This window comes from Pygoscelis adeliae, unplaced genomic scaffold (assembly GCF_000699105.1).
Source record: "Pygoscelis adeliae isolate BGI_AS28 unplaced genomic scaffold, ASM69910v1 Scaffold47, whole genome shotgun sequence".
NCBI classification, from domain to species: Eukaryota; Metazoa; Chordata; class Aves; order Sphenisciformes; family Spheniscidae; genus Pygoscelis; species Pygoscelis adeliae.
This window is the reverse complement of record NW_008825255.1, coordinates 76,286-90,811: the sequence shown is the minus strand read 5'-3', so window position 1 is coordinate 90,811 and position 14,526 is coordinate 76,286. Positions and strand designations below refer to the sequence as shown.

General features: G+C 37.3%; 1 protein-coding gene across 1 annotated transcript in view; it reads right to left on the bottom strand.

Moving 5' to 3' along the window:
• The window catches only part of TTC33 (tetratricopeptide repeat domain 33), a 51,002-nt gene that overhangs the window by 7,570 nt on the left and 28,906 nt on the right, over positions 1–14,526 (bottom strand). Inside the window, exon 3 of the mRNA XM_009329425.1 lies at positions 6,677–6,808. Within this exon, the coding sequence (XP_009327700.1) occupies positions 6,677–6,808 (132 nt within the window). The remainder of the gene's footprint in view (positions 1–6,676; positions 6,809–14,526) is intronic.

Sequence of the window (14,526 nt, the reverse complement as noted above, 5' to 3'; positions counted from 1 at the left end):
ACTGCTGGTCCCTGCCCAGCCGTGGGGCTCCCGCGTGTGGCAGTGGGGGGTGGCTGCCATTGCTCCTGGCCCCGCTCACGCCTCGTCAGCCGCCCTGGTGAGAGCTGCCAGCTCCGGCGGGTCTCTGCGCTCCCCTGTGTGACGATGTACAGAAGCCTTCCCATAGGGTGGGAAAACAGCGATAATAGGGATTTGGATTGTATTTGGGAAGAGTTCTAGCAATTTGCATATAAAGACTTTAAAGACAGACGAACAACCATTGAATTCCATATTCTGTTGTAATTTATAAGTACTTAAAGCATGCAAACTAATTTGAAAAATCACAGCTTTTCATCTGCATTGACAGAAACTGCCAGTTCCATCCTTCTGCTGGCACAGATTAAAATACAAACTCCATATGACGTGACAGCAGACAAGAGATACAAATCAGATTTAAAAAATGCTGATTATGCTATCAGTATTACTGCTGTTGTAATAGGCAGCCTTTCAGTTCCAGGAAAAAAAAAATACTTTATTATTGGTCCCCAGCCAGCTCTGAAGTGCAGGAGCATGCTGAACTTTAAACAGGAGGAGTCCAGTGTAATTCTTACAAAACAGTGTCATTTTATTCAACTTTGCTAGCTTTTGATTTCCAGGGATAGATGATCTACAAGTAAACACTAAATGCTCTTTTTTTGCATTTCTGTTGAAAACAAAATAGAAACAAACACCATCTGCTTTTAAGCGTTACATGAAAGAGGCCCCCTAATTAAAACCTTCCAGCATAGTTATGTTCATGCACAATAAACAACATTAAACACAGTAATCAAATATAAGGTAACATTTAATAAGCTTAGAAGCTGCCTTGATGATTCATACAATACAGCATAAAATTATCATCTTTGTAAATCTATTAGAAAAAAATTTTTCTGTGCGACATTTTTATAAATAATAAAATAGTAATAATCAAATAATAAAGTATGTTTTAAGTGCTGCAAAAGATCAGAGGGATTCGTTTTAAAGCAGCAATGTAATACTGAAAAATACAGAATTGTCATCCACATAAAATTTCATGTTGCCACTGTAACTGCTTCCACAGCCGTTAATTTCTGTTAATAAAGAAGAAAATAAAATAACTGTGCTACTTTTAATTTTCCCACTGATGGAGATGTAAATCTCCTTCTCCAACTGCCTGTCTGGCATTATAGGAAAATGTGGTGGCACTAGAGAAACTTGGTATTTCTAGGCACATTTTAAAGGGCAGCTGTAGTCTTAGAGACCCTGCATGTAAGGACTATGGGATTTTAAATCAGTACATAGTCACATATCTGCTTTTGCTTCTGTAGGGAAGAGTACTACAAAATCTACTGCAAGACATTCTCGCTTGCTGAATTACAATATTTGAAGAATTTGTATTTTTAAAATATTTCACATTTCATCTCAGTATAGGGTATTCTGTGGCAAACAATCTTTCGTTTGCTCCATGAGCAGAATCTTTTCTGCTGGTTTGCAGAATCTTTTAATGTGAAGGGCAGTTTTGATCAGACTACACTTACTATAACATGTTTTTATAACACATGGACCTAGTAACTGTCACTATACCATGACCCCTAAAAAAGGTAAGGGAGCATTTTAAGAGGTTATGCAGTTCACATCTGCCCCCCCCAAGGTTTGTACTAAGCCTTTATGTTAAAGACATATAGGTCAGACACTATCTGACCTATTTCAAAGGACATCCATCATTGAAGATATGTATACATCTATAATAATGTTTTTCTGTGTTTAATGATCCTTAAATATGGATTTTATTTACAGCATCCAACAAAATACTTGGGGGTACTGGTGGATGAAAAGCTGGACATGAGCCGGCAATGTGCGCTCACAGCCCAGAAGGCCAGTCGTATCCTGGGCTGTGTCCAAAGAAGCGTGGCCAGCAGGTCGAGGGAGGTGATTCTGCCCCTGTACTCTGCTCTGGTGAGACCCCACCTGGAGTACTGCGTCCAGCTCTGGAGCCCTCAGTAAAGGAAAGACATGGACCTGTTGGAGCAGGTCCAAAAGAGGGCCACAAAGATGATCGGGGGGTGGAACACCTCCCCTGTGAGGAAAGGCCAAGAGAGTTGGGGTTGTTCAGCCTGGAGAAGAGAAGGCTTCGGGGAGACCTTATTGCGGCCTTTCAGTACTTAAAGGGGGCTTATAAGAAAGATGGGGACAAACTTTTTAGCAGGGCCTGTTGTGACAGGACAAGGGGGAATGGCTTTAAACTAGAGGGGTGTAGATTTTGACTAGATAGAAGGAAGAAATTTTTTATGCTGAGGGTGGTGAAACACTGGAGCAGGTTGTCCAGAGAGGTGGTGGATGCCCCATCCCTGGAAACATTCCAGGTCAGGTTGGACAGGGCTCTGAGCAACGTGATCTAGTTGAAGATGTCCCTGCCCACGGCAGGGGGGTTGGACTAGATGGCCTTCAGAGGTCCCTTCCAACCCAAACTACTCTATGATTCTCTGATAATATTTTATTGGAATTTAAGTCTTATTTCTTGTACTACTCACCGTGAATATAAATAATTTCTACGGAAACCTTTAGCATAGAGACAGTCATGAAATTTTAGTGTATTTAAAGATTCCTCATAACATTTCTCTTCTTTAAACCAAAAAAACCTCCAATTCTTTCAGATATTTTCACTCTAGTCTAATAGTTTATATGATATAGTCTGAATGGTAAATTCTATTTTAACTTTAAACTGTCAGGCTGAACTTTTCTATGCAACTTTTCTGTTCAGTTTATTTCTTCTTTTCGATAAAAATGTTCTCTCTGGAAATTTCTTTTCAGCAAAAATAATTCTTCTGCCTTAAAAAATGAGGTGAACACTTGCGGTTCTTACATTTACAAAACCATTTTGTTCAAAGGTTCATGTTTTGGAGAAAAGGCTCGAAATATAGTAGGCAATTTTCCAGATGTGAAAGACTATTTTTGCCTTCCTATTTGGTATTTTTGCCTTACCTATCGGAATTCGGTCAGGTTATAAACCCATAAAAGTCTTTTTTCCCATTTGGTAGACATCTGTGAGATGATGCTAGCTTAATTATCCTGTGCTGGAGGTTCTCCACTGCAGAGAATTTATGCAGCTTGGATGAAGATACATCACCCCTAGGCGTGACTCAGCACACGTCCTCCCTGGGGCGCAGTGCCTGATGGCTGGCACAAGAGGCCAGAGATCATGTGCCTGAGCCTGGAGGCATGAGAAGAGACAGGAACATAATGGCTTGTGGCAACTGACAGAAAGAGATCTCGGTTTCTTTGGCTCCAGGCACACATCTCTGTACAGACTAGAGTTTCAGAAAATTTCCATCGGCCACTGTGTCCACTTCAAGTTTCTCTTCAAGGTGCCTCTTCCTCACTTCCACAGCTTCCTTCTTCCTCTTCTTTTGAAGGAGTTTCTATCCTCCTCTTGTACCTTCTTTTGCTTCAGTGATGTATTCCCATTTTCCAGATCTCCTTTTGCACCAACTCCCTTCTTCCCACCCCTCTTCCCTCACAACGCTTACTGCCTGTCTGCCTTTACACCTCAGTGAGCATCCCTGCAAGACACTGCAGCATGCTCTGCAGAAGTCACTGCTTCAGGCTGCCTCTACCATAGAGATCTGTACACTGTGCTCTACTACGTGCATGGACATAATCCAGGATGATCGAGGGAACAAAAAAAAAAAAATCTATCCCATGCTAGAAATTGATGTATTTAGCCCAATAAAATAAAGCCTGAAGTGATATGAGTGCTCTTAACTTGTAAATCAGGAAAATCCAGGAGGATGGAAAACATTTACCTCTCTATTATCAAATTATACTGCTAAAATTATTACAAGGAATTTTAAAATAATGGCAAAACAACTTTCTCCCCAATCCCAGATTGTCATACACTCTGCATCTGTTTTAGCTAACACTTTTAATTACAAGGTCAAAATGTTGAGAAGATGGACTTCATCATCACGGCTAAAGCGTCAAAAGTTCTGTGCATCTGACAAGAGTAACTAACAGGAGGCACCAGCTAAGTCAGTGGGGAATGCTCACAAGAACTGAGTACCCCTGCTAAAAATGTAGCAGAAGGGGCATTTAAACTTTTGGATACTTGCTTGTCCTTATGCTTTCTTGACTGAAAATAAAAGTCACCTCTGAGTAGCAGATATTTTCATGCATTAAAAAAATCATTAGGTGGGTTATCAAAATACATTTATGACTGCTGACAGTGGTTAAAAAAAAAAAGAAGAAAAAGGATTACCCTATAGTAGCTAGAGACTGCAGGACTAACGCAGGACCTCTGGGGAAGCTAGTATTACTGGGTATTACCTGGTATTACCTATAACTGGGTAGGACTGTTTAAAGCTGTTGAAAAGAATTTGACAGAACCCCACTTTAACTAAAAAGCCCTGACATTTATGCTTTATTAACTTTGCTTTGTAAAAAATATAATGCAGTGAAAAATTAGATCCTGGTAATGAAAGGCTAGTGGGAAAAGGATAATTATGACTTAGATCAACTGGTGGAGAAGCCTCCACAGGCTCAATAATTATGAAATCATTCAACCTTTTAAGACTCCTCCAGTCTTAACCTTTTAAGATTCCTTTAAAATTGCTTGGTTCAAAAATAAATAGTGAACATCATCTGCATTTTAGAATAACTCCCCAAGTTCTTCTTTGTACGTGAGAACATAGTCATCAGAAGGCAGTTCAATATGCCTTAAAGACAGAAAGGCAAAAAAGCAGAAACACCCAATACTAAAGCACTGGAAACACCAACAGGAGCTTACCCACCTCTGGGCTCCCTACTCAAACAGAGGCAGACAAAAACATTCAGAAGGCAAACCTCCTGGTGATAACTCCTCCTCCCTCTCTCTTCACAGACAGTAAGGTCAATATAACAATTACAGAAGCACCTGTAGTAGTGTTTTGTTTCAGATTAATGATATGCTTTGATGCAAATCTCTGATTGTTCCCAATTAAAATGCTTTGGTTTGCATCATGGAATAGTCTCAGACTACATAAACTAGACTCCTTTCTGATTAAGCTCAACAATGCACTCCAAGAGAGTACCTGAAGCGCTCCAAACAACAGAGCTACTCTGAGTAAAACGAAATTAATATAATGTGGACATTAGGTCCCCAGCACTATTAACTCAAGATATCCACTCCTATTGGTGTGATGTGACTTGCCAATGTAGACGAGGCTTATAGGATTCAGGTGAGCAGACCTGGTGGTATAACTAGTATTGGTATATCAGTATCTATAATTCATATTACAGTAAATGTAACATTTTTTATAGAATAAGCAGCATCAGTTACCTAGGATTCTTGCAGGAAATAAAACTTTGAATTTCCTGAGACTAATGCATTTAAAAATCTCAGATATAATTTACAGCAACAATTTCAAGCATTTAAAAGGAAAAAAAAGGCTTATAGATTGTAGATCAAGACAGGACAGACCATCTACTCTTACCTTCTACACCACAAAAGCCATGGAATGTCACCAGTTATGTGATGTGATGCAGATATGCATGGATTTATATTAAACATTTCATATTATGATAGTGCAGCAACATAAGGTAGCACACTACACATCTACAACACACAGCTTTTGTCTTATGTTATTCTCATCATTTGGGTTTTTTGTTTGTTTGGGTTTTTTTAATAGTGCTCCTTATTACACTTTAAAAAGAAACTAGTTTTGCATGATCTGTTAGCCTCCCTCAAAGAAATCATAATTCTTGAAAATTTTCAGTCCAAACATTGTAACTTTGCAAAACCACTCTTAATTAATGACAAAATTATTTGTATCAAACCAGCAACACAGCTACTTCTGTTAGAAATAAAATAAAACTAGTATCTTTTTTTATCTGAGAGCTCATGATGAATTATTTTTCTAATGGACTTTTGTGGATGTATATGTTTCCACACTAACTAGCAGAAAACTATTACACTATATATGTTACATTATTTATAGGTGTATAGCCTACAGGTGGAGTGTGATCTGATGTGGGGGTAGAGTCTCCCTTTGCATCACATCATGTAGCCAAGACAGCACCACGGCATACAGCTACAGCTAGAGAAAAGATGCACTCCAGCTACTGCAGAGCATCCCAGCCTTTTTGCTGTCTTATTAAGAACCAACTTCAGCCACCATTTGGGGTCAAGGAGCCAGAGGAAAGTATGAATGAGCACACATCGTTTGCTGTACCTGACACAGGAGAGTAGCAAACAGGGAAAACAAGATACTATAATTTTATTAGCAGGCATGTATAAAACCGAGCCTGAATATCAACTGGGACTTCATAGTACCTTCGTCTTTAAACTATGGTGAGCTGCGCTGTAGCAATACAGTACCCAGAATGTAGTATGTGCAGTTATGTCAACATAATTATTCTATTGCATAAAGCCACCACGTACATATAGTATATAACTCAAAAGGCTTTGAGCTAGGCAGGTCTTCCACAAGCCCAGCAACAAAACCACACAGGAAGCATTTGTGAAAAACAACAAAGCAGAGGGAATACTAGAGACAAGTAACAACCACCTTTTTCCTTGCCTACTTTCAGGTTACATAAGGATATTCAGCTACCTTGGTACTTCTGTACTTCCACTCTCTCACACACAATTCAGAGGACGACATGGTTTACAAGTTCAGCACATTAATGTTGTCCATTTTCCTACCAGTGCTATCTCTCCTAATCCAAGCTGGGCACGTCCCAAAGTCTGCCAGGCATCCCAGGAACGTGGGTTTCTCTGGACAGCCATTTCTGCTGCATGCACTGCTGGGAACATTTCATGTAAAGACATCAGGACCTATGACAGAAAAAGAAAAATAAGAGGAATAAGAAAAATTGAAAAATAAGCAAAATTGAAAACAGATTTACGTTTTCTGGGATTACCCAGGCAACCACTATTGTTTCAATAACTAAGGACAGGTTCATCTCACCTAGCTTTTACTAGTTTAAAAGTTAGTTGTCTAATCTCAGATAGTCACCCAGACTCATTCCATAGCCTATGGAGAAAAACAGGCATGTTAGAGGATGATTCATCTGAACTATTTAAGCAACTCTATTAAAAGTAGATGAATTGCTTCTGAAGGTGTCCCTCCCTCTCCCTTCCTCCCTACAAACCCCACACTCTGTAAAAGCATAACAGAATACACCGAACGACAAACATACTAAGAATTAAACACAATAAATAAGCAAGTTCTGTTGAAAAACTCGCAGGTTGTATTTTTTCTTTTTAACAGAAGACTGGAATCTACCAAATACATTTGCAGTACACATAAGATAATTATAGAAACAATCCCTGTAATTCAGCATGGAAACAGCCCTTAACAATGACTGTTGTATTTGGAGAGTAAGCATTCTGCAATAGCAAAGCCTAACTTAGACATGAAGTCACCTACATTAAAAAAAAAAAGTGGTTACTGAATGTGGAAATTCAGCAGTACAGGTTAGTGTCAGCCTGTTACCATAGTATTCTACTCCTTGCATTTAATCTCCGTAACTAAGCGTATAAATCATAGTTAACAATACATAACATGGCTCAAAGCTTGCCGTATTTTTCCAAGACCACCATGAGATTGGCACATTACCTGAAGACCTGCATCACTCTGAGATCATGATTTCAGACACCCACATGCTATGGTGATAGATACCAGTATAAGAAACAAATGACAACTGCATTCCTACAGTATGATGAGAATGTCAACCACAAGAGTAAGACTCATGTGTGGGCAACCACTTTCATCCCAACTGACCCACAAGCATGATGAATAATATTAGAACATATTAGGACTACTGCTGAAGCGCAAAAGGCATTTATTTAACCTTACTGTTCTGTAATACGTTAAATAGATAAGTATGAGCGTGGAGTAGAGGAGGATTCAAATGCAATACTCTTGAGTATTTACTTTAATTAACATAAAGTACTTGCACTGGGGTGAGTACAGTAAAAAAAATAGCTTTACTAGAGAAAGTAATCCTGTACTCAAGAAACACAGGAAGCATAGCTTCCAATAAACCCTTTGGATCCATACTCCTGCTCTTTTAATAAGACGAAATTTTTCTAAAGACTAGTCCTATGGCTTCTCTTTAATTCCATTCAATAGGGTGTACACTGGAATTTAAAAGTACCTAAAAATCTTTAAAAAACAACCCACAGCTGTATGTCATGTCATGTCATTTTCCCTTTTTTCCTGAACAGTTCTCAATTACTGTGCTTTCTAAGCAAAGTTTGTAATGAATACTATGTATTTTTCCAAAACTTTCAGTTCAACTGTATTTTTGTGTGTGGTTTCTCTTATCTGCAGCAGATCTGTGAATTGAATCAAACTGTTATAGTGGATAGGTGTACATCCTACCAAGATTAAGTGATTCTGCATCTATCAGCTACCTTTTACATTAATATCTTCATGTGTTTGTTCTCATAAGAGAAAACAAATCCAAGTATACACTCACCTGAACATTTTTATGCATCCTGAGTATTCAGTATTTCCTACCAGTACTTTCTGCAAGACAATTCCAAAACATCTACATAAATATTTAGGAAATCTTTTGCAGTTTTTAATGAATTTTACTGCTTTTTTTACTGAATTGTGACCTCACTAATAAAAGACAATTATTCCACTTCCATCTATTTACCACTGTTGTGTGTACTAATTTAGACAGCTGCTTTGAAAATGCTCTTCCAGGTGATGGTGGTAATCACTGTGCTCCTAGTAACTATGGCATCAGTTTCTCAAGGTACATTCAAACAAATACAAATTTGAATATATAGACATTTTGTCCAGCATAGGTGTTTCAGTTATTAATAAAATGACTCAGCTATACTTGTCAGTCATTATAAAAGAATAAACTTATTAACGCACACTGTTTTCCTACACTTTTGTCTTCAGGTGAAGAGATCATCAAAATGAACATACAATGGCAGACCTGAATGCCTTGCCTTGAGTTACTCTACTTGCGATATCATCACTTTAATAAAATACCTCTACATGCTGGATACCACTGCTACTTGAAAACTGAACCAGCAAACACCAGTTATTCTACATCTGGAAAGTCATGCTGAAAAAGCATTAAAAACCACCACTAGCATAAAGTTTTCTTCTGCACAGATTTGACAAGAGGTGCTCAGTCCTTTTACTGGGGCAGGCGACGTGGACAAGACAAAGCCAGACAGGAACCACGTGTGCTGTAGCCCCCTTTGTCGTACAATGTGCCTGTCACATGCTCAGTGTGCAGCCACGTCAAGCACCAAATCTATGTGTATACACATTGTCCCCCGATAACACACAGTCTAGTGCGGTCTCCATTTCACTAATATGGTAAGGACCTAAAGGGTTATTGTCACTCCTTATACATGTGCCCCTTAGACAGGGTGTGTCCGAAAAGGGGGAAGCCAAGTAGTAGGTCATGGGAATTATACCGTTGGCCTTCGTCAAAACAGAGGTTTCTCATCCTGAACTAGCTTAACATATCAGTCTAACAAAAACCCACAATCATACTTCTAATTCCATATATAGCATTTCATGCACAACACATACGTCAGTATTCATACATACTTGAATAATATAATATAATAATCTTGAGTTCTGCATGACAATACAAGATGTGAGGCTTATTTTCAAGGGTGCAGCTACTCTGAAATACTACTTCCATTGCATTTCAGATCTTCTTGCATAACTTATCGCTAGTTTAAACATACCTAGAACTGATCTCCTTTCCTCCTTCCCAATCATCTTACTTTCTTTTATCTGTAGTGCTGTGATTACCATGACAGTATCATTTTTAATTTTCTCTTCCTTCACATAAATTTAGTCTACATTTATGCCTTGTATAAGAGCAAGGTTATTTTGTTATCTGCAAAACTCTTTTCATTGTCTTGATTATGTTCTCTTTATTGTTGGTTTCCTTGATCCCTACACATCACACCGTAATGGACCAAAGTCCATTTGACTTAATAAAAAATTAGACACTCAATGAGTGTCTTGTTCAAAGTCTTGCTCCCACTTTCTACTGCATACAACTTGATTTTCTCCTCTCATTTTAAGAATCTATATTATTTGTTCCCTTTTATTTACCTCTTTTTGAGTAAGTTACTATTATTTTATTTGCTCTAACTAATTATTGCATCAGCATAATGGTCTATTTTTCTGCTTCTTAGAAAGATGCTCCCAGGTCTTCTTTCATTTCAGCCCATATGCTTGAAATACTTGAGCTGATCAGAAAACTATTATCTTTTCACTCAGATGTGTGACTGAAACATGAATCTGGAAGCCAGTAGCAGTCCCTACACCCAATTTGAGCAGAATGCTTGCTGCTACTCTTACCTTTGCTCAATTTTATCTCATTGTCACAGTCATTTATTTTCTTTATAAGTTTGTTTACACTTAGACATTTAACTTCAGTAACTGTTTTGAAACATTCTGTATAAAATAGAATAAATAGCACACGCCCCCAAGGGCTCCCTCCAGAATAAGCATGTTCTTTGATTTGGTTCAATTCCTTTCAAAAGAGCAAAGTGAACTCTCTGTGTAGGGAGTGTTTCTTTTTGGGAACTCTATTGTACTTCATACAACAAACTCTTGACCCTCTTTTAATCCTTTATGGACTACTTCAGTACAATTGACTCTAAACTGCAAGCCATCATAAGCATCAATCCAGACCTGCATTCAATTACGTTACTTCATCAGTAACTTTTGTGCAGTCTCTTTTCATTCAAGTTACATTCACACCGATTTCAATGTGGTTTTGGTGGAGGTTTTTTTTTTGACAGCAGAGATAATTGTCACCCTCTGCTAGTTACTTCCTGCAAAACATTCAGACTACTAGTAAAAACAGGAATAAGCAAGCATTATTATAATGGTTTGTGACCTTTTTACAATAGAGTACTCAGACATAACTTTTTTTTTAAACAGATGTTTACTTTTTAGAGAAACTAATTCAGTTGCATTAGGATATTTTTTCAATGACCAGACAAATAGCATGATGCTTCAGACAGGAACTATGTATCACTTAAAACTCCATTTAAATCCCTCTTCCTCAATGTTTTAGCATTAACTTCGAGTCTTTAGATGGCCATGCATTCAGAAAAATGCACAAATATAACCTTGTCATTTGAGAGTATGAAGATATTAAGCTTTTACTTATCAAAATTATACTGGGGAAAACCTTCATAAAAGAGACAATCCTACCAGAAAAATAGGTCTTTAATCTCTTTTGAAAGCAAGCTATGACAGAAAAAGGCTATTTTGCTAGAATCCCCTAAGGGAAAGATGAAGATGTGTGTGTTTGCTTATGAAAACCCTTTTAAGAGCTGACACACTAAGATTCTATTCCTTTCCGGTTGCTCTCAAATTAATTTCTCAGATGAATTTTCTTTTGCAAACTTCATTAGCAGGATGGCACTCAAGTTTCACAGTTAAGTAATCTCACTACGTATTTGATTTATTTTCCAATTATAGTGATAACACTTCATTAGAAAACATTCTTAAAACTAATCAAACAATTAGGAAAAAAAAATCTTACAAAACAGAAAAAGCATCAAGACTCTCATGAACATATATATTAAGGGAAATGTCTTATAAAGATGTTCAGTAGGTGGATTTTCAGAACTTACTTTATTCCAACATAGACTTACCATTATCACATGCATTAAAACAAAAGAACATCCATGTCACTACAATGACTTAGTTTAATAGATCTAGCTTTAAAAAAATATATATGAGACAGATTAGAAGAATTAGAAGAACTCAGTGGCAGAAAACCAATTAAACATAGCAACTGTCATCGGGAGACTGAGCAAGTATTAAAAATCCAGGCAGCAGAATGACCCATCCTGTCCTACCCACAATATTTTGGAAGTGTTATGAATCTGAGTAAGTCCTGGTTTTAGATGAGCTCACTGGCTTGAAGCTGAATCACTATATATAGATACATTCCAAGTCCAGTGAAACTGACCCCATTCCTTCTTACATCCACAAACCCATTTCAAAACACTGATGAATAAAATTCTTCCTACCCATAAGCAGTTTACATTTATCCATGCTGTAAAGCAACTACCGTTGCACCACACAGCAATGCTTTTGGCGATACAGCTTTCTGGAGTTTACATCAATGTTTTGATGGTAAACTCTTCTCATTACACCCCAGTTTAAAAAAAACAAAAAAACAACATTTAATAATAATCAGCAATTATTAGCTGATTTGTTATAACCTAAACTTGGGACTGTGAGTCTGGTCAAGTCTTAGGAATCTTAACATATTTTAAGCAGTAAGAGGGATGGGTGGAAGTTGATATTACTTCTTCACTGAGTTCAAGATTAAGAAAACCTTTAGAAAAGGCGAAATGGAATGATTTGAATATGAGTATGATGGGTATGGCCTATTTTAAAAAAAAAAAAAAAAAGAGAGAGACATATATCTGAAACCCCGGTCCTGTTCAATGAATGCAAATTGAGGATGCAGGGTTCTACAGAAACTAGATCCTCAGACAGCTGATGACAAACATCCTTATTAAATGGAGATAAACCTGATTGTTTACATTTGTATTTACTTGTTTCTATAAATATCTATAAACAATTGTATTGTGTACTTTAGGAATCCTGTGATAGTTGCACAGTGTGTTTGACAATGTTATCTGAGATCTGAGGTGGAAGTATCACTGGGTGAGCAACATGAACCAGGTAAATTCTCAGGAGTGGTGTAGAACAGCAGAGTGCCTGATTCCCAAGAGAGTTTGTTATATATATCATAATGTAGTAAGTCCTTTGATATCTCTCTTCATCCAAGAAAGAGTACCACGTGGTCCAGCATACAAATGGTCAGATCCAAATTCAAAGAATTTCTCAAAGCCTGTTCCTCCATCTTTGTAATTCAAAGCAGGAATAAAATAATCTAGTCAATGTTTAAGAAACTTAGCCCACAATGAGTTTCAAGCAGTCTTAGTCACTGCATTAGTATAGGTAGTCTTCATACATTCCTTTGAATATACTTACGATACTACTTATCTATTACTAGAATCAACACTAGGCTGTTGTTGTTGGGGTTTTTTTAAAGTTTGGGGTTTTTTTAAACAAAAATATAGAAGTGAACTGCTTGCACAAACATTTACTTGCCACTTGTTCTTGCAAGAAGGGTGCAGTTTAGGCTGTTAACGGAGTATCAAGTATATACACTGAAAGATCTTGCATGCAAAGAACAGTGTAAGTGCACCCCTAACCTCTCCACACACCGTAATAATTTGTTTTCAAATGGATCAAAGACTGACTGAGAGCAATGGAAAAAAAAACCTCATAAACTTTTATGGGTTTTGAAGCAGTTGAGCAATGCCACAATTCCCATATGTTTTTCTGGAAACACACTTAGCGCAAGTGTCATTGACAACTGGGAACTTTAAACACTATTTCCGCTCTTCAGAAATACTGAAAGACATTTGTCCTACATCTGTTAAAATACAGATCTTTAAAGAACTTACCATAAATATTTACAGATTCCTACTGTGTCGTTAGCGTATTTATCTGAGCTGCATATTAAACAACAGGGTATTTAAAATGTTAAGTTTGCTTCTGATAAAGGAAATACTAATGAACTGGGAAGCTGCTATATAACCCAGCATAAGATTATCTTAATAAATGTAACAGGATACACAGATATTCAAGACCTTGCAAAACACTCCATCCAATGTTAATTCTCAAAAGAAAGTACTTCATGAGGAGACTTTTCCTCACTGAAAGAAAAGTAGTATAGACCATAAAGAATCTTTGCATATCGCACAAAGGTATTCTTAACATGAATCACCTCCTCTAGTATGTGACTCGCATACCAAGACAGGCAGATTTTCATAGGCCCAGTGCTGGTCAAGCCCTTGCTGAAGTTGGTGTACAGTTCTTCCAAATCTGGAGCTACAAAAATTTCCTCATTTATCTCACAATTATAGCTGCAGTATATGTACTGTACCAATTTGCTGGATTGGAATAACACAGTCAGCTCTAAGACAGTATCATTTAAATATTAACTGCAATATTTTTGGAATGGATTACATATTCCTATTTTGGCAAAAATGGATTTTTACAGCTCATCACATTAGTGCCTTTAAAAGTAGAAAGATATCAAATTACACATTATACTAATCAACTTCCAGTAAGCATAAGTCATACTGCAAAAAACATTGCAATAATTATTTGTGTGTACTAAAGAGATGTTACCAATTTAAAGATTAGAGGTTTTGTTAAAAAGGTTCAAGAAATTATTTTATAAATGCATATTTTGTACATAAATTTTTCTTGTGTTCTCATTCACAGTATAACAGAAGTGTTATGCAGTATCAGAAAGTGAAACCAAAGAGAAACAGTGCAACTGCCCAGAACTGCTCTCCTCTTCAGGAAAGGAAGCAAAGGCATGGTGGAAGCAGAGGCCTGGGTTCCTTCATTCTTTCAGCTTTCATCACCCTCCAATGGTTTCATTAGACAGGCAAAGACATTTTACAAGATGAATCAGAGTCACACAGCTGGTTTCTCAGCTCCTCCT